The following is a 20440-nucleotide window of genomic DNA, read 5'->3' on the forward strand; positions in this document are numbered from 1 at the left end:
CGTCAGCGGCGCGGCGTGCCCCGCCTGCGGACGATGTAATCTCTGTCAGAGAGTCGGCCGCAAAACAGAAAGGAGTCTCATCGTTTTTGGAACTTTACCGCCGAAATGACGCCTTTCCGATAACCGTTGTTTCATCAACATATTCTTCGATCCGCGTATCTTGATCGTGCAACGGCAGTGATGAGGCGTCCGCCCGCGGCAGTGCACGGGATACCGTCGCCGTGAACGCGGTCCGTGGTCGCTGAGCACGCGACCAATAACAAGCGCCACACCGGTTGAAAACGGCTCCTGCGACGCAGAAAACGACGAGCAAACGTGCTCCCATGTTTCCAGCAGTTAGTGAGCTCCCACATCGTATAATGGCGATGACGATGGGCAGCTATGGGGCAGTTTCGGTTTGCACTCGAATCCAACGCGCATGCGATTTTGAGACGTATTTTCCCCGAAAAAAGGTGCGCGTTGGAATTGGGTAAATACGGTATATTAACTTATTTGTTCTGAAAGCTTCTCTTTCCTGCCGTTATGGCGCTGCCTTCAAGCAACGCAAAGTGACCATCCGCGACCCTATTCTACAGACAGAAAACATGAGCCCGTTCTCCTAACGCTAAGCGCATGCAGATAGGGTCACCCTATTTGCCCCGACTCTATTCTAAAGCTCTCTATTGACTCGATTCCCTATCTCTTTCAATTTGTGTGAGACGTTGTTAAATGTATGAAACCACTGCAAAAAATTTTTTGCACATCGCTTTCATGGGTTGCACCCCAAAAATTGGTTCTCGAATCTGGAAAAAATAGTGCATCCCTTACATGCATTCATACGGTACTCTCGAGCAAGCAACACTGTGCAATCACAGTGGGACAGGCAGATGCCTCTTTTCCGGGCATTTAGTCATAGTTGGCACCAACTGCTTCACCAGGACACTGGGTGACGATGCCCGAGTTGCTGTTAGTCTGTCATTGCTTGTACGTGGTACGAGTGGAGTGTTTACTGTGTCCCCCCCCCCTCGTTTTTGCAGAGACACCTCCGCCGGGTTACATGAGCGAAGACGGAGAAACCACTGATCAAAATGGTGCCGACAGCATGGGTGAGTGGTCGGGGGAAGAGGCTACTCCAGTTATGCAGTTTTCTTCGTTGCACAAACAGCAGTGAATTCTCACCAGCATTGGGTTTGGTCTCGTGCGTCCAGAAGCTTTTACTCTTTACTAACTTTAATGCGAGTCGTGGGCCTGTACTCCAGAAGTGTCCACTGAGCAAACGTGTCCCAATGGGTGCGGCTTGGAAAAGGCAAATGCCACTGGAGCTGTCTCGGGTCACGTTAGTTGCATACAAGCTCCTACCGCCAAGTACAGCCACCCGTTTCAGATTTGAACACTTCAATATACATGGGAATTTATATTAAACTAGTATATACGGAATTACAGTTGCCGACCAATTTTTCGGACTTGGCGGGACCCGAAAAATGGTCCAAATAATCGAGTAGTCCAAAAAATCCGTGAACTTAAAAAAATAAAACTTTTCTACGAAAAACTGGCTTTCAAAGTCGCGAAAATCGCCGCTCCCCATGTTCCATGTACAAGCGATAATATTAGCTTCGGAGTCATAGCCGTGCTTTCGTCATGTCCGCACCCTATCACATCATGATACCAGATAGTGCGACGCGGCCGCAGTAATGCCACGAATGAAGGCACTCGCTGCTCGAAGCAAGAACAGCCAGTTTGCTTGGCACAATGATGCTCGCGAAGACCGAGAGGTAACCCTTGGGTAGCCCACGGGAAGATGCGAGCAGAAGTGAGCGCCTCCAAATGCAGTCCCCCCTCCCCCTCTCTACCGCGTTTGCTGCCCCGCACCGCGGGGGGCGTCGTCCAAGCCGCAGCGGACACAGGTGTCCCCTAGTCTCGTTGTACCGTTTTCAAGGCGATCGCGCGCTCTTTGTAGGCCATCTCGATGGCAACAGAGAGCATTTTCTCGAATGGCAACAATGGAGAACAAATAGCCAAGCCTGTCCAAGCCAGTGCGATTGCGCCCACCCATTCCAAGATGGCGCCTTTCACGGTGGCGGGGAACGGGTTGGTTGCGAGAGCGATGCCTGCTCGCGTCTAATACCCCTGTCGCACGGGCATTTCGAAGGCCCTCGAACCGATAGTCTATCGACTCGAAGGCGATCGAGCGCTGCTACACGGCCAGTTTGAATGGCCATCGAGTCAATAGTCTATCGAGTCGACGGAGCAGCCCGGAACTCTATCGAGATTTCGAGGGCCTTCGAGCGTTGCCCAAGGTTGCTAGCATTGCTTCGAACGACAACAAACATGGCGGCGCCCTTCAAAGCCGGACCCCTCGCTTCGGACTGAATTCTCATTGTTGCCGCCTTTTTCTGTCCGTTCACTGGTCATAAATGGAGCACCGGTCTTTCACTTCGTCTCATCTTGCCTACAAGAAAACGTATAAGTGATCAGTTTGCTTTATTTTTTATTTAGAGTGACGATTCTGCCGCTGCTAGGCCTAAGAGAGTCGGTTTGTTGACAGTAATGGTTCCCGTTTGACAACCAAATGGCGCCACTAGAGGCTGAGTTTATTTTTGCGTCTTTGCTAGCATACGCTGAACTAAATGCGGGAATGTGCCTGCGTTTAGCGTACGTAAGCGTGCATACGCTCGTGGTACGTACACAGCATAAATTTATGCTCTTTTCTCACTGTATCTGTGTACGCCGTGAGCGGCGACGTGGTGCGCACAGCGAGAAGCAGCAGCGGCGCGGCCGTTCCAACTCGCTCGGTCGTCAACAGAGGAGAACAGGTCCTAGTTTTTGCAGCGACCGAATCCGCTTCGCTTGCCGGATTTTTGAGCAAGTGTGAACGCGCCTTATGACTGTAAAAAAGTGTATTTCAGCATTTAGTTAAGTTTCGTCAATATATTTTTGTTATTTGCGCGAAACCGAACGTAGCGATTGTGGCGCTACACAAGCTTGGCATAAGACGCGAGAACGATTTCAATGGCCATTGCGATTTGCCGTGTAGCAGCACCACAACTCCCTCGAGTTCGATGGCGATCAAAAATCTCGAAGGCCCTCGACTCGATGGCCATTGAAACTGGCCGTGTGACAGGGGTATAAATTAGGCCGAAATAACGAACTTTCGGTTGAAAAATGACCTTCACAATATTGTTGGCGTCTATTTTAGTCTGAAAATTCGAACTTTTAGACTAGTCCGAAATATCGGTCGTGAAAATGTACATGTTCCTATGAGGTGCGCAAAGGTTCCTCAGCAAATTCCAAATTATTAGAGTCTGAAAAATCGGTCGGCTACTGTAAATTAATGATTGGTGGTGATAAGTTGCTCGGGGCGAGCAACCTGTGTCTTGCAAGCGCAATCGTTGGCTGTGCTTGAAACAGCCGCCTGCTGGCGCAATGGCACATCACGAAACCGCTGCACCAGGAGTGGTACGAGGACTCCCAGGGATCTGTGAATGTCAAGTAGAGAATGGTCAGTTGGGCATGCCATATGTTCAGTCGAACCTCGTTATAACGAACACAGATACAGCGAATTATCGGATATAACGAAGTGAAAGAAAAGTTTGGTTGGACATGCTTTATTTCTGTGTGAGTTCTATCTGTATAACAAAACGAAAAATTCGAAATTTGACACTGTATCAGTTATAACGAAGCAGCTTTTGTATTCGCAGGGCTCAAAATGCAGAAACAAGTAGAAAAAAATTTCAAAACACGCTAAATTTTGATCTTTTGAATTGCCCGCACCTAAAATGTGTTTGAATCACCCGCGCTTCCGCACGCCACGCCATCTAGGGAGAGCGAATGAATCTAGCATCAATGGCTGCCTAGCATGTGACTGACACATGATCGAACCAATGCCCGTGCTCCCCGGCCACCCCTGCCGTCACAATTTTCTGACCCGCGCGCGTTATCTCTGCAGCTCAATCTATAGATGCCGTCCTGGAACGCATCGTATAATACAGCAGTTTCGCTTGAAACGAAGATAAAGATATTCAGGGTGGTTGACAGCGAACGCAAGGAAAAGTCATTGCCGCGGACTTCGGTGCTGCACCTAGCGCTCGATCAACCATCTTGAGCGCAAGGCAGAAGATTGCAAGCATCCACTCTGCAGGCGCTGTGAAGAATGACAGCAAGAGTGTAGGCTTTGTCACCACCAGGATGTTGAAGATGCCTTGTTTGCATGGTTCAAGGACGTTATAGCGCGTAACCTGCCTGTGTCTGGTGCCGTCCTTCAAATGAAGGCGAGAAGTCTCACTTGCGTCTGAGGCCACAATGACTTTCATGCAAGCAATGGCTGGCTGCAGCGATTTAATGACCACCATCGAATTGTTTGCCACGTCTTGTCTGACGAAAAGCAGCTGTTGGTGTCGAGAACTGCGAGAAGTAGGCAGGAAGGTTCCGCATGCAACTGGAAGGCAAGCGGACAGTTTCGGCGAGACGACATGGCGTCAGCTGGCGGTTCCGAACGTTACGTTCGAGGAATTCATCTGTGCAGGTGACAACCTGGCTGACCGACCAAGAAGTTGTTGATCAGGTGGTTTCTGCAGATGATGCTACAAACAGCGATGCATGCGAAGATGGCGAAGTGCAAGCTCTGAGCAGCGCCGAGGCCGCTGACATGGCCAGGAAGTTGAGGGGTTACCTTGAGAACCTACCCATGGCCAAATCAGCTGACATCGGGAACGCCCTGCTCTGTGTTGATTTCGTCGAGAAATTTAACCTGTCAAACAATGTGAAGTGCCGCCAAACAAAGATTACGTCCTTTTTTAAATAAATAAGTTTTTGCACCTGGCCAGCATCCCGATTTGTGAGTTCACTCTTGCTTTCCAGTACGAAATGCAAGGTGAGGTTTGACATGGTTATGCCACGCGTTAAATTAAAAAATAGTGCATTTTTTCAACCCTGTGCTGTCCATCTTAAAGTCCTTTTCTTGGGTTTATTAAGAGACCTTTTCTGCGGGAATTTGAGTACATACTTTTATAACGAATATTGGATATAACGAATGAATTTCCGTGCAAAATGCGACTTCGTTATAACGAGGTTTGACTGCACTTGTGTAATGCCTGCACCTTTTTTGTGCGGTTTTGGCGGAGTACGGCCCTTGCACGGGACTGGCATTTTTCCATCAGATTTTTCCGATCGTAGCGGAGCCCCAATTGTGCATCCCTTTTTGTGCTACGACACGCATTTTTATGATCAATTAGCGCACTCCTGGCAAATCCTTCAAATGCATAATGCCTTGTAAGTATGGTACTCGTGTGACAACGGGCGTGAATTAAATGATAAAGTAAAACATTGCTAGATGAGTTTACTGGCGGGCGTCACGTGATTCGAAGTTAAAAATCAAGTTCCTCCGGAGATCTCGCGCTGAAATGACTCACAGTTCGGAGCGACACGCCACGCGTACTGCCCGTGGCTGTCAGTGTGAGGTGGCGTTCGCCTGGCCTGTTCTTCGGCGCACTTCACTGTCGAAGGCCTTGCGGAAGTCGGTTACACGTTCATTGTAATGTGATGTTACTGAGTGATGGTGAACTGGTAGCAAGGGTGGACGCGTTATAAGAAACCGTGACTACATTCACAGCATTTTCGCTGCGGCTTCAATGCGAAGCATGCTAGGCCTAATGGCACCTGGCAAACGACGCTTTACTACAGCACCTGAGCCTGGCGGGCAGCGCGTCGCTGAGAGAAACACCCCGCTAACGTTGGTGCACCTCATTACAGCTTTTTTTCGGGAAGCATAACATTTTGCCTTTTCTGGTGTGAATGCCAAGTGCACAAGACGAGTTAGCAGCGCTCTGCCACTGCATGCTCACAACTCCAGGCAGAGTCCGGTGCACAGGACGACGCATGCGTGGTTATTCCGGGTGTCGAATTGCGCATATTAAGCAATTCTTTTGGCCGACTGTCCCTCTGCCAAGTTGGGGGTGCGGCCCTTACACGGAGTGGCAATTATCTCCGTGTGGGCATTAACTCGTTAATGTTATCACATCATAAGGCGGAGATACAGTACTGGCCCCCTCCAGTTTCTTTCGCTAGTGAACAGAGATGTGCTTGGAAACATATTTTATCAGCACATCTTACAGTAGAATGTTCTAAATTTGAACTGCTGCTTTGATCCAGAAAGTCACCTTATCAGATGTGTTAAAAGGCGTCCCCTTAACCAAAAGTGTGATTAGCAGAGTTTTAGCTAATGCGAGTTGGCTATGATGGTTTTTTTTTTGTTGTTTGTTTTTGGTTTTTTTGGTGCAGTGTATGTCTTTGTTTCGGGCAAGTGGCTTATGTTACTGTGGTGACATCCAAGGTTTCTACAGCACTTGCATGGCACGTTTGAACTTGTAACAGCTTTATGCTACAACCGGTTCTCTTTGTTCATTAGTGCGTGTTTTCAGGGACCGGGCCGCGCTGGGATTAAAGGCAGAATTAATATTGTCTTAAAATATTTGCATGGCTAAGCCAGTGGTAATACTTGAGTTGCTGCAAAAAAAACCCTCTGACAAAACATTTTGCTTGTTGGCATTGTTCTTTGCTGTTGCAGATACAGTACTCCTGTCTTCACCCAGTCCTTCACCAGGTGCGTAACAATTTCTGTATATTTTTTTCCTGTGTCAGTGGGCTGTGGAATCGTGTATGGCTTGTGCTGCTTACCGTACTTGCTCGTAATGAACCCACTTCTTTCCACATCAAGTCCACCACTATGGTTTAGTGGTTACGGCGCTCGGCTGCTGATTCGAAAGACGCGGTTCGATCCCGTCCACGGTGGTCTAATTTCGATGGAGGAGAAATTCTAGAGGCGCGTGTACTGTAGGATGCCAGTGCACTTGAAAGAACCCCAGGTGGTCGAAATTTCCGGAGTCCTTCACTACGGCGTCCCTGATAGTCTGAGTCACTTTGGGACGTTAACCCCAATAAACCATCAGGAGCCCGAGCAAGGCCTAAGCAATCGCAGCGTAAATCCCTCCTTTCGTGAGGCCCTGCCAGCTGCAAGACCACCAGGTGCTGCAATCAAAGTTTGAGCCCAAGCAGTGCGAGGTTCATAATTTCTTTCTTTTTCCGCTTCTTTTCATTTCTCATTTGATTTGCTGGCTGTGCAGATGGATTGTAATGCGGCTTGTTATCCACAGCGAAGCAGAATATCTTTTCACTTGCATGGTTAAAGAGAACAGACTGTTTAACAGTGTTATGGAATATCAGTGGAGCTGACTGTTTTAACCATCCATGCAATAATTGTGGGGCACTGGATTGTGCTAGTGAAATCTCGATACAACGAACTTCGCGGGGTCGCGAATAGTCGTTTGTTATTTTGAAATATCGTAATAACGAAAGACTCGCGAAAAAAGGTAGTAGTATTACTGGACAATGAAAATACTGTACCTTCAGGAAGGGCACACGACAAGCTATGTAATTTTCAAACAGGAACGCAAACGAGAGGTTCAGCGCTCGTTTATTTGAAGAAATCCGTGATTCTGGCGGGTGCGACACAGGCGCCCCAGGACGAACTCTTCAACATCGTCAACTTTTTGGTGCACAGAATCGGGCACATCGCTACAACGTCCGATGAATGTGCGAAGTTTGCCTATGGATGCAAGAACCTCCGCACTAGACACAGGTTCGTCCGCTTGGTCTGCAGGCGGCGAGTCGGCATCGTTGTCCAGTTCATTTTCTTCGCCGCGCTCTTCATACTCGCGAACGCTACTCACGATGTCTTCTACAGTCAGCTCTGCTGACTTCAGGGCAGCATTTTCCGACTTGGCGTAGTCGGCAAAACTTACAGAAGAGTCTACAGAAAGTTTCTCAGTGACTTCAGTCCGCATCTCTTTTGCACTGTCGTCATCCGTGTTATCAGCGTCATCGCAGTCTTCTGTGTGAAGCGGCGATTTCACAAGGCCAGCTTTCCTCCAGCAGTTGTTGATGGTCGAGGCCTTTACGTTCCACCACACCCCAGTTACCGTTTCGGCAGCCTGGCGGACATTTATGGCTGTCGGGAGTCCGAGCCGAAGGTTTAATAGCGCTGCACCAGGTGCTTCCGAAACTCTGTTTTTACGCACCTTATATAATCCCCTGATCCAAGGGTTGGAGCAACGATGTGTTTCCTTAAGCGTGAACTGCCGTCGCTTCATCTTGACGCTGGCGCCCGCAGAATTCATCGTCAGCACAGTCAACACACAGCGGCGAGAAACGACTAGGCCTCGCGTTCACGGCGGCCGCACACAAAAAAAGAAAAGCGCGGAGGTAGTCACATGCACACCGTGGGGGAAAAAAAAACGGAGGAGGAGAGACGAGCCAACTTCCGGTTGCGAGGCGGCTTCGGATTGGACTGGATTGTATCGGATGCCTGCCCTTGGCGATTAACAGAGAGCGTGTGCCTCTCGGGGAGTTGGCTCACTTCTCCGGGGTAAGTTCGTAATAATGAGGTGCATTTATAATAGGTGGGCAAATAAATTATGCTCGTTATTCTGAAATGTTCGGTATTTTGAAATTCGTAGTAGTGAAATATTTTTACATTGAAAATATAGATATTTTGGCGGGGATTTTGAAAAAGTTCGTAAATATGAAAAATTCGTTAATGTGAGGTTCGTAGTAACGAGATTATACTGTACATGCTTTTTTTTTTTTTACACAAACTCTTTCTCGAAGGCTTGCTCTCAGAACTGGGTCGTTCATCCTGTCTGCATCTCATGTATTGTGGAGAATGGGATTGGGATTGCCTTTATTCATACTCTGCACATTTTAGAGAGATTTGGCTGTATTTATGTGTTTCGGCCAGTCTGAATGCGCATGATTCTTGGGGTCGGTGCTGAAACCCATGCAATGTCTCGATAACCGTCTTTCATTTTACCCACTTCTGTTTATTTGGGGCTTACCATACTCTATACTTTGTTTTATACATGGCAGGCAACACTGCCAAAGCTAGAGCGCCTGTTTGCGCAGGCTAAGTCCGTGCGCAAAAAGTATTTCACCACACAACCGAAGTGAACACAAACATATTTCGTAGCGACAAATTAAGTGCCGTCACTGGCACCTCCTGGATTTCATTTTACCTCTTGCCACATTTTCGTCCTGCGACTCGTCGAGATTTCGAGAAGCAAATAATACACGTGGTTGGTAGAATGAACCGCCGCTGCTTAATCCACGCCCAAAAAGTAGTTCACCGTTCGTGAAAATTATGGCCAGAGAGCCTGAACACTGAGCGCCTGACAGCTTCGACCGTGATTTTCAATGCTACCACATCGTTTTATACGGCTCTTTGTATTTGTCCAAACAATGACCGAAGTTTCGAGAAGAACGAATGGTACGTGGCGGAGTAATATGGTTTCCCGGATGCACCACTTCAGCAACCTCCGCAGCGTTGCCTGCTGTGTATGAAACGGAGTATAGTTGTTCATACCAGACTGTCTCACCATAGAGTTGGTCATTATTAATTGAATTTGGGCATCTATTATTAATGCATATTATCCCAGTTCTTTTGCCCCGCCTGACACTGCGCAGTGAGTGGTCGGTCTCCTGGTCACGCTTGTGGTGTTGTCCTTGCCCTGGTGCAGAGGTGCAGCCGGTGACGTACACGGAGCCGGCCTTCTGGTGCTCCATCTCGTACTACGAGCTCAACACGCGGGTGGGAGAGACGTTCCACGCCTCCCAGCCGTCCCTGACGGTGGACGGCTTCACGGACCCCTCCAGCTCGGAGCGCTTCTGCCTCGGACTCCTGTCCAACGTCAACCGCAACTCGGTCGTCGAGCAGACCCGCAAGCACATCGGTGCGTTGTCTCAGCATGTCGCACCGAGTTCTGTGTGGAGCCCTTGCGTTCTCTGGATGTTGGGATTGGGTTGTGGTCAGCTTCCTGAGCACCGAAATCCGTGCAGTGTCTCAATCACCATCCTCCCTTTTACCCGCTTTTGTTTATTTGGGGCTTACCATGCTGTAGTTATTCATAGCAGTCTGCCTCCTTGTAGCGTCAGTCATTGTTAATCGAATTTGGCCATTTATTGTTGTTATTAAGGGGGCACGAGGGTCTTAAAACTGACCTTTTTGATGTATGGCTAGAATCTCGGGAAATTTTGCACACAGATGTGTTTTCCTCTTCTGATTCCAAACATGTAGTCATAACTGAGCTGGTGGTCTTATGTCAAAAGTTATCTTAAATTACAGAGTGTAATTAGGTCATTTTTTATGCAAATTAATTAACTTTCTCGTTGCATTTTGTTGCTTTTAATTACATGAATTGATGGCCAGCAAATTCCCCTACCCGATGACATTATTTGTTTTTTGTTTAGGCCATGCTTAAATAGCAATTTACAATTAGCTTAACGAGTTGCAGTGTCAAATACTGCGACCTTTTACTCTGGACGTAGTATGTCAGGGTGACATGCGTTTAGAGTAAAACGAAGAATGTCACCGGGTATGGCAACTCTCCGGCTATCAATTCATGCAAATAAAAGGAACAAAATGCAGTGAGAAAGTTCATTAAAGCTGCATAAGAAATTACCTAAATACATTCTAGACATTGTAAGGTTTAAGACCACCAGCTCAGTTATGATTACGTATCTGGAATCAGAAGAGAAAAACTCATCTGTTTTGCAAAATTCCATGAGATTCTAGCCATAAATAAAGTTTGTTTTAAGACCCTCGTCCGCCCTTCACTTATGGGGGGGGGTTATACAGTTAAAACTCGATTTAACGAAGTTGAGGGGAGCCGTGAATTATTTCGTTAAATTGAATGAGGCATTTCTTGGGCACATAATTCGGTACATTCGATTATATGGTATGGCGGCATCCAGAAAGCTACCGCAGCATCATATTGTGAAGCGTAAATGCTCCCAAAATGAAACTGCGGACCACGGAAACGACCGGCGCCGCTAGCGCGTATGAAAAAAACAACAAAAAATTCTTACTCAACAAGAAAGGCCCGAGGGGACTACAAATTTATTTTCCTCCAAAGAAGTCGGTGATCTTTGCCTGCGTGCGCTTTGTGAGCAACGGCCGCACCGATTTCTCGTAGGTCTGAAGTGCGTCCAGCGCGTCTTCCGTCCCCTCGTGTGCGCCGGCAAAATGTCGTAGCAGATAGAGAGCATCCATCACCTGACCTGGTGTCGGCACGGGAGCTTCGGCACCTGCAGGGTCGTCGACAGCGTCTTCAGCCGTCACTCCCTCCATGCTTCCTACAAGCCGCAACATATCGGCATCAGTCAAAACTTCCGTTGTGACTGCATTTGCGTCGGCGTTCACGTAGTCTGAGAAACTTATGCCTGTGGGCACTTCATCCACTGAGCGAAGGTGTTCCCAGGCATCTTCATCCTCGTGCACGGCGCTCGAGCAGTCCGAACCAGCTTCGGCAGTTTCAGGGCCTAGTGTACCGAAACCGGCAGTCGTGAAGCAGTTGACAATTATCGACGGCCTCAATGCTCTCCAAGCCGCCGCCACCATCTCAACCGCCATAAAAATATCTATTTTCGTCTCGCGCTTCAGCTCCAGGTTGAGGAGAACTCTGTCGACGACTCGACGCTTGTATGCGCACTTCACGCTATTAATTATCCCTTGATCCAAGGGCTGAACCACGGACGTTGCGTTTGGGGGGAAGTAGCGGAGCTCCACGCTGGTCAGCTCGACCTCTGCAACGTAGTGGGCCGTGCAGTTATCCAGCAACAGGCACACTTTCCTTTTCTGGCGACACATGTCGCTGTCAAATTCCTTCAGCCATGTAGCGAAAATGGCACGCGACATCCAAGCCTTTGAATTGGCAACGTACTTCACCGGAAGCTTTTTGGTGCCTTTAAAACAGCGCGGCCTCGCACTCTTTCCGATGACAAGCGGGTCTCGTTTGTCGGTGTCGTCCGTGTTGACGCACAGCAAAAGAGTCAGGCTTTGTTTGCTGTGTTTCCCGCCGTGGCACGCCTGCCCCTTCAGGGCAAGTGTTTTTTTTAGGCAGCATTTGGTAGAATAGACCGCTCTCGTCGGCGTTGTAGACGTCGCTGGGGGCTTATTTTCCCAGAATGTCGGGCACGTTTTCAGACTGCCAGTCGCCGACTACAGCCATGCTTACGCTGCTCGCTTCACCGCTGAGCACTTTCTCGACGATGCTGTGTCGTTCTTTGAAGCGCGACAAGCTTTTTGTTGGAGCAGGTCTCCACTCACGGGAATATTCTTCGCCCGCAAATCCATAAACCAGGCGAAGAGGGCCTCTTCCATTTTGCTTTGAGGAGTGGTCTTCAGCGTTTTTTTGCGCGAGAGATTCCCCGACGAAGTGGCGTGGAGGATGTCATCTTTCCCTTTCAATATTGTGGAGAGAGTACTCGCTGGAATGCCATGTGCTGCAGCCACATCACATTTCTTTTGTCCACTTGTCACAGCTCGAATTATGTCCGCTTTCTCGTGCAGGGTAAGCCTTTTTCGTTTCTTGCAGAGCTCCATCTGCTAGTCAGGAGGGTTAGCGGCGCGCTTGCTCGCACACACCACGTCCGCGTTCACGATAGCAAGGCTAGACTGATGGAGGCCTAACAAGCTGAGCTTGACAAAGACGTGCGTTCAAAGGCACGGGGAAATATCCGCACAAGAGCGAACACAGAGCACAACACACAAACACACACACAAAAAAAACACACGAACTGCAATAGTGTCATCTATGAAATGTGGTACGAAACTTTTTTACTGCTGGCGCCATCTCGTGAACTCGACTCAAAATTAAAACTCGTTTTGCGCCGCGCAGTTTGAAAAAAGCGGTGGGCCGAAGATGCTCCGCGCTGTTACCGCTGACTTGCAATCAATAAATTTTGGGGTGCTGTCTACAAAATAGACCAAAAATTAACACTTTTTCACCTTTATTTCTCGAAAAAAGGTTTGTTAAATCGGGACAGATCACGGAATCGGTTTCGTTATTTCGGGTTAGTCAAAGCATTGAACCCTATGGGCGTCTGAGGGGGAATTAGGATACCTTCGTTAAATCGAGTTTTGACTGTATGTGCATTCTGTTTTTGCATGCATCTTGGGCAGGAAAAGACAGAAGCCGAGACACCCATGGTTTCTCTGTGTAGTTTGGAAGCCATTCAGGTTCCTCGAGGCTAAGAAGAGCTGGCTGCCAGTTACGTCGCCTGCATAACACGGGATTCAGTGGCTGCTGTTAAAAATTTTTAGTACCGTCATGCAGCAAGTACACTGACTGTGGTAACTGCGACTGTACAGCAGAGGCAGCTAGGCAGGCATGGCAGCATTAGCTGAGTCAGCTCTTGCTTGGTCTTCAGTGACTGCAGTGTGTTTTAAATAAAATGAAAGCGTTACCGTGTTGGTCATCCTAGCCATAGCTCTGTACTAAAACTTGGAATTTGCAGCGCTCAATGCACCATTCACTGTTCGATTGCACGATTCCATCTGTGCTCAGAGGCGCAAACGGCACAAGCGCTGACTTGTGCTGCTGCACACAGAGGGCACCGCGCTCCCATCTGCTCCTTGTTTGTCCTTAGTGTTACGCCAATGGCGCCACAGAGCAGGGAAGCGTGACTTTAACAGCTCTCGCTGTAAAGGATTGAAACCCCCTATCTTATGCACTTGCTGCATGCAGTCTGGAGGCATAACAGACACATGCTGTGTGATGGTTGCCTCTATGAAAAAAGAAAAGGTGGTCATGCTATGTTTCTTGTAAGCATGCAGAGTTGCGTTGCCCCACTGTACTCGGTTAGCTGTATTTCGTGGTGTGTGTTGTGTAGTGGTTTCTGTTCTACACAAGTGGGTTAAGACTTGATCCCTGTCGCAGGGTAGTACAGTCTGATGTAAGCTGAATGTTATCACTGCAGGCTTCATGTCACCAAATTAAAGCACTCCAAAACTATTTATTTTTGCACGAAGCCTGAACGAAAACACGACCTCGGGTTGCTGTTTAACTCCACTGGCCTGCACTGCCATCGTTTTTGGAGATAAAATGATCACACCAGGAAAAATTATTTATTTATTCCCTCCCCCCCCCCCCATCTCCGTATACAGGGCGTGGTGTGCGCCTCTACTACATAGGGGGTGAGGTGTTTGCCGAGTGCCTGAGCGACAGCAGCATCTTTGTGCAGAGCCCCAACTGCAACCAGCGGTACGGATGGCACCCCGCCACGGTCTGCAAGATACCTCCAGGTGGGTAATGGTGACCGGGTACGGGGAAAGCAAGAACGGTGGTTTTTATCTCTTAGTGCATGCATCACATGCGCCATCGGGGAAAGGACGAAAGAGGAAAAACGAAAAAAAAAAACGGATGGAAGGCTCCGAATTATTTTTGACGACCCAGGGCTCTCGGTGATGGTATTGCTGCGCCGATTACGCCAACCTGTGCCACTGCATTTAACCTGCTACATGCTGCTACAAATTGGTGGTTTTTTGGGGGGGGTGAAGCTGTGCCAAAGCTGCGCCAAAATATTATTCGAAAGACCAAGAGCTGCTGCAAATTATGTTTAGGCTCGCATCCTGATAGAGTCTCTCTGCGTCACAATACCAGACAGTGCGACGCAGCCGCTGGTCATGCTGCGAACGAATGCACGTGCGATGCGAAGCAAAGAAAAGCCAGTTTCGATGGGCAAGCATGCTTGCAAAGACAGAGGTAACCCATGGGAAGGCGCAAACGGAAGCGAGCGCCTCCAAATGCATGTCCCCCGCCTCTCAATCAGCTCCCTCGCGCTGCAGGTTGTGCACCGTCCAAGCTGCAGCGGATGCTGCTGTTCTGTTTTCAGCGTGATCCCGCACTTGTTGAAGGCCATCTCAGTGGCAGCGAAGAGCGTGTTAGTATCTCAAGTGGCAGCCATTAAGAACAAATAGCCAAGCCTATCCAAGCCAGCCCGTCTGATTGACTTCGTTTAAATCCATTATGGCGCCTTCATAGCTTGCTGCGCCTACGTTAAGCTGAAAAGAATCTAATTTTTGATTGAAAAACGATCCCCATAGTATTGGTGGCGTCTGTTCTAGTCCAAACTTCTGGACTCCACACAGAGTCCTAAATATCGGTTGTGCAAATATACATTCCTATGAGGTGCGTGACGGTTCCTCGGCGAGGTCTGAAATATCACTCAAGTCTGAAATCACTCAGAGTCCGAAAGATCGGGTCAGTTACTGTACATCTTGCTTCTCGGTACTGCAGCTTTGCTTTTGTGATGCTGATTTCTGAGGGTGTACCGGGAACCGGGTGAGACATTTCAACCCTGCCTTGCTTGTGGGTCCAGGCTGCAACCTGAAGATCTTCAACAACCAGGAGTTTGCGGCCCTGCTGACGACGTCGGTGTCGCGGGGCTTCGAGGCCGTCTACCAGCTGACGCGCATGTGCACCATCCGCATGAGCTTTGTCAAGGGCTGGGGGGCCGAGTATCGCCGCCAGACGGTCACCTCCACCCCGTGCTGGGTGGAGTTGCACCTGAACGGACCGCTGCAGTGGCTCGACCGGGTGCTCACCCAGATGGGCTCGCCCCGCGTGCCCTGCAGCTCCATGTCCTGAGGGGGGGAAGCTCCTCCTGCCGACATACTAGTGTGTTGTAGCGGTGCGTTCGTCTCCTCTTCTTCTTCTCCGGTGTGCGTGTGTGCGTGTTGTGAGTGTTGCCTGGTTGGCAGGAAAGGGGAGGGGCTTTGCAAACACGGTGTCTATTTTGTTTGCTTGTAGCCATGATGGGCTTCATTGTGCGTGTAGCCTCGAGCGTTGTTTGCAGCCGTAGCCACGACCTTCATTGCGCATGTAGAGTTACGAGCTGTGTTGCATTGCAAGCCTGCTTGTACTCAGTAGAGGTGGTGGGTGAGCGTGATTCCCTTTTCTCTCCAAGGCACACACAGCACCTTGGCCTCCGGTGGTTCCACAGTGCCATCTAATGGCGAATGAGAAATTTCTGTGAGAACAGACTAGAATGAAATTAAAGGTATCCAGTGCCGTTGCTTCTGTGGCACAGTGGATTTAGAAGTGCTGCGTTTTTTTAACGTGTATGCATAGCTGTTTGAATCATCTTGCTGGAAGCAACTTCAGTTCTCATCTGTTTTTTTTTTTTTTTTAAACACTGAATTGAGAGCACAGAAACTATTTATCATCTCCCGAGTGAGCATTGCCTTTTAGGTTAGGTGTTGAGATGCTTTGAACCAAAATGGCTATTTAGGAAGCTGTGACACGAACTGGGAGGAGTGACCGGAAGTCTTGGGTTCTGTCCCTTCCAGAGAACGCAATTGCGGGGTGAGTGGCAGGGAAGAGGGCACCTTTGCACCCTCTTTTTCTCCGTTGTGCGTTGGCGGGCATTGGCACATGCCAGCTTCTTCTCCTCGAACGTTTGTAATGAACTGAGCCAAGCGTCCTCTTCTTCAGGCAGGCTTTCTGCACCTTCCCCTTCTCTCCAGAATCAGCTTGCTCTGGGAGAAAGATTCACAGAAGCCACAGGAGTGACAATCCACGAATGTCTGTGCCCTCTTTATTTGCCTTCATTGTTTTGTTTTTTTGTTTTTGTTGTTGTTGTCATTTTCTTGCTCTTGCAGAGTTCCGCGTGACATTGGTATGGATATCCTTCGGAAGAGAAAGTGCAACAGTGGAGACTTCTCATGCAGCGTGACTTTCAGTTGTGGCAGTCCTTTTAATGGGCGCGGTACTAGGGAGAAGATGATTGGAAGTGCGCAGGAAATGGAAGATAGGCGTGTTTAGATTGCTTATTTCTAAAATTCATTCACCAGTCAGCTGAGGTCGAATCCATCCCGAGCCGATGCGTCTTCTCTCACCCCCCTCACCCTCACCCTGCCTTTGTGATAACTGCACATTTCTTTGTCCGTGAAAGCTTAAGGCTGAACGCCAATTGCATCTGCGGTATGTGGTAGTTCGGGAGAATTCTGTGGCCCTTTGCTGCTTTTCTTTATTGGGCCACATTTCGAGAGGGCGTTGTTGATTGGTATTGATTAGTACCGGCGGTCCTGCTGCTGTGTAGAACTGTGGGCACCATTGGCACGCCCTCTTGTGTGGGCTACAGAATTGGAATGTTGTTAATTTAAATGTCTGTTCTGTTGCTCTTTTGACTGTAGCTGTGCTGTTGCATAACAGGTAAAGGGAAGCCTGCTTTTCCCTATGTCTGCAGCTTCCTACCAACTTGACTGTGCCCCTGTCCCGTCGCAACATGGTAAAACCTCTTCCTTTTCATTGTTATATACAGTTTTTAGTTATAATGAAGCTTTAGGAAAAAAGTTAGTTATATGGGGTTTTATGGTGCATAAGCAACTTAGGAAAAAAAAAGCGCCTATTCATACTAGGTGTTTCTCCCTGCTGCGGCGGCCGCATTTCGATGGAGGCAAAATTCTAGAGGCCCGTGTGCTGTGCGATGTCAGTGCACGTTAAAGATCCCCAGGTGGTTGAAATTTCCGGAGCCCTTCACTACGGCATCCCTCATAGTCTTGAGTTTGTTTGGGACGTTAAACCCCAATAAGCCAAACTAAACCACTCATACTAGGTGTGTCAGCATCTGGTGCTATGCCCCCCTCCCGCCTTTCTTTTTTCTTTAATTTCTGGCGCACGGCTTTGCTTCACTTGTGGTGCTGTTTGCACTAAAAATGAGGTTTTGGCTGCACACGTTCCCATTTGAGGATGTGGCGGACTCGGGCTGGCTACCCCATTGTGTCCAAAGGTGGTTCCTTTCTCGAGGCTGTGCCAAAGGCCGTTGGTGAGCTATCTGGAAGAATAAAAATTAAACTTCCAAGACCTGCTTAAACTACCAACATCTCCCTCGTGTGCAAAGTTACGCCATGGGAAATTTTTGTGACACGTTCGTGTTGGTGTATGCGTGGCTATGTGCGACTATTTTTCCTTTATGACTACTCCTCTAGGTATGCGTTGGCACAAGCAACAACTTCTAAACATAGCTCACAGTGCCACTTTGCTATCGGAAGAAGAAAAAAAAAAAAACTAAGAGGAAATGAGCCTGGTCTGCGTTGCGTGCCCGTCGTTCCCTCTATTTTTCTCTCTCCCCAGTTTTGTGCCCGCTTTTATTTGTCAGTTACGCACAATGGAGCATCCAGAAGGGTTTGAAAGTCATCTCTGTGGTGCGCTCAGTGCTGCTTTGTAAAATACGGTGCACTTTCCTATCGCACATTGTTCAGAAGGCCAGGAAGTGTGGTCCACTCAGTTAATATAAATACAGGGTATATCTTTTTATTTTTTATCTTGTCAGTGTGTGCGTGCACCTTTGCCCTGCACTAGCCAAACTGTCTCCCACTGTAGGAGAGAGGGGAAAACGTGCGTTCTTGATTTCTTTTCGGCAGGACCAGCCGCTTCACTCTGTCCTTGCTTTGCCGTAACGCTGCCCTTCCTCAGTGGAATGTCAGTGTAATAAGGTGTTGCATATATACCGAAGGAAATTGCAGTTCCCCCGGAAGCATGGCCTAAGACTGCTGCTGCTGCCCGTGGGTGTGATGGAGCGAGTTTTTATATATCTTTCCTGCTTAAGGGGACACTCGAGACAGATTGCAGGTAGACTGTTTTGATAGGACGCAGGACAGGGTTAGTTGGAGAGATAAGGCCTTTGTCTGGCAGTGGGTGTGATGAATGATGTAGTATAGGTTGCCGGCTTCTAATCTCAAAGGGTGCGCTCACTGAAGAGCCTTTGCAAGCTAGAAGAAGGCCAGGAATGAAATGCAGGGGTTGCCGCAACCGGCCGCTCTCGCACGTAAACTGCGGCGATGGCGGTACTCTCTTTGTGGGAGTGGATCTCCGAGGCTAGGTCACACCACCATTCACTCGGAGCCGATGGCGATCACGGAGCCCTTCTTGTTATGGCAGTACAGTGGCGAGTTTTGAATAGAGCGGCGAGGAAACAAAAAAAAATGCCCCCCCCCCCCCCCCCCTTTTTTTTTAAATGCCGTTTTCTCGGCGGTAGATGCATCCTTTGCAGCTGAACAAATATTAACATAGCAGCAAAGAGCCGTGCAGTCGATTTTTACCAAAAAGGAAAAATAAATGGTTTTTCTCGGTGTCCCTTTAACTGCAGCGGGAATCTGACATGGCTTTGGTCGGTCACGCTCTGCCCGTTAAGTGTCAGTGTTGCCAGCCGCATAGGCCATGCCTTGTTAGGCTCGTGTCGCTGAGGGGGTTCTTGCAGCACCCTTTTTTTGTTTGTTTGTTTAGCAATTTAGGAGAGATGCGAGCGCACACATTTGCACTGTGTGTTTGTGCAGTGTCATTGTACAGACACGATCAGTTGCCTGTATTGCGTTGAAGCAAGTTTGTCGAACATCTCGAGTTAGGCAGCTTTCCGTTAACTACGGTTGTGGTGTGGATCCTTGTGGACTTTTTTTTTTTTGTATGTGTGTTGCTTGAGTCCTTATATTCGGATGCACTGTGAGTGTGGAAAGTGTACTTCGTTTTTTTATCTTACTGTGCAAAACCCGTGTCGTACTATGGCCAGTGTCACTCTTGCGCAAAAGGGTGGGGAATAAACATTATAAATGTTGTAATGTGTGCCACCAAGAGACAGCGGTGTTGACCCTCATGTTTATTTACTTTGCTGTGTTTAGCTTCAATAGGTTGATCCTGTGCACAATGAAAAATGCCTGTGACCCTGGGTTTCACTACAAGGCTGTGTGTATCAGTGCTGGGGGATTTGTTAACCCCAGGTGCTTTTTCTTTACCTTGTTTTTGTGTATATGTCACTGTGAAAGAGTTGAGAGTTTTATCATGCAGTGGGGTCTGTGCGTACGCTGCAGTGTTTGAAGCTGTTGGCAGACTGTGCTGTTTGAGAAACTCCGAGCAGAATTGGGAGAACAAAGGAGGAAAGTTTAGCCCAGCATCTAAATTTCATTGTCTTTGACTTTGTTTTGTTTGCCTTTTGCTGGTTCTTGTATTCTGTGCCCTTTTGAAAAGCAAAAGAAGCCCGTGTACTGTGTTGGGCACCTTTTTGTGCTGTGTGTGTGTGTGTTTCTGTATCGTGCCATACTATGAGTCCCACAAAATAGTCTCCGTTTCGCTTCCTGCTTCGAGTGGACACTTGTTTTTTCGCATCTTTCTTGCGACTTTTCACGGCTGTGGCCGGTTGCAGCATGTAATTTACCTCATGCGCAAGGTTTATTTTCACAACGAGTCATTTTAAATGTGCCTGCCTTCCTGTTTTTTTTGTTGGCAAGTTGCACGCCAGAGCGCACACTATACCGTGAACTATGTGCTAATCCAGAGTAGAGTGTGAAGTTGAGCATTTTTGAAGGTTTGAAGCGTTGACAGATGTGGGCGCAGGCACTTTCCGAGTAGGATTGTCTGTTAAAAATTTGGTTTCTCTGCAGGGTTAGGATTACTGCATGAGATGAATTGAGAGTGTGTCACAGTTTCGCAAATCCCTAGCCAGTCATTTGATGCACGCTATTCTAGCCTCTGGAAATCGCCGCTGATTGTTTATTTACTTGTGGACAAACTTGATGTGCATTTGGCCTTGCTGTTGTTGATGTGGGAACGAAGTGAGTTGAGCTGGGGGGGGTGCTGCA

The 20440-nt window shown here is 48.4% G+C and overlaps 1 protein-coding gene across 3 annotated transcripts in view; it reads left to right on the top strand.

Annotated features, from left to right (window-relative positions):
* The window catches only part of Smox (Smad on X protein), a 32936-nt gene extending 13072 nt beyond the window's left edge, over window positions 1-19864 (top strand). For all 3 annotated transcript variants that reach the window (XM_089547774.1, XM_089547776.1, XM_089547777.1), the window contains exons 4-8: window positions 1017-1085; window positions 6542-6577; window positions 9546-9758; window positions 13973-14110; window positions 15187-19864. In XM_089547774.1, coding sequence (XP_089403900.1) covers window positions 1017-1085; window positions 6542-6577; window positions 9546-9758; window positions 13973-14110; window positions 15187-15455 — 725 coding nt within the window. In that variant the 3' untranslated portion in view covers window positions 15456-19864. The remainder of the gene's footprint in view (window positions 1-1016; window positions 1086-6541; window positions 6578-9545; window positions 9759-13972; window positions 14111-15186) is intronic.
* The last annotated feature ends 576 nt before the right edge of the window (window positions 19865-20440 follow it).

Source organism: Amblyomma mixtum, chromosome 6 (genome assembly GCF_055824585.1).
Source record: "Amblyomma mixtum isolate Tamu chromosome 6, ASM5582458v1, whole genome shotgun sequence".
In the NCBI taxonomy this organism is placed as follows: Eukaryota; Metazoa; Arthropoda; class Arachnida; order Ixodida; family Ixodidae; genus Amblyomma; species Amblyomma mixtum.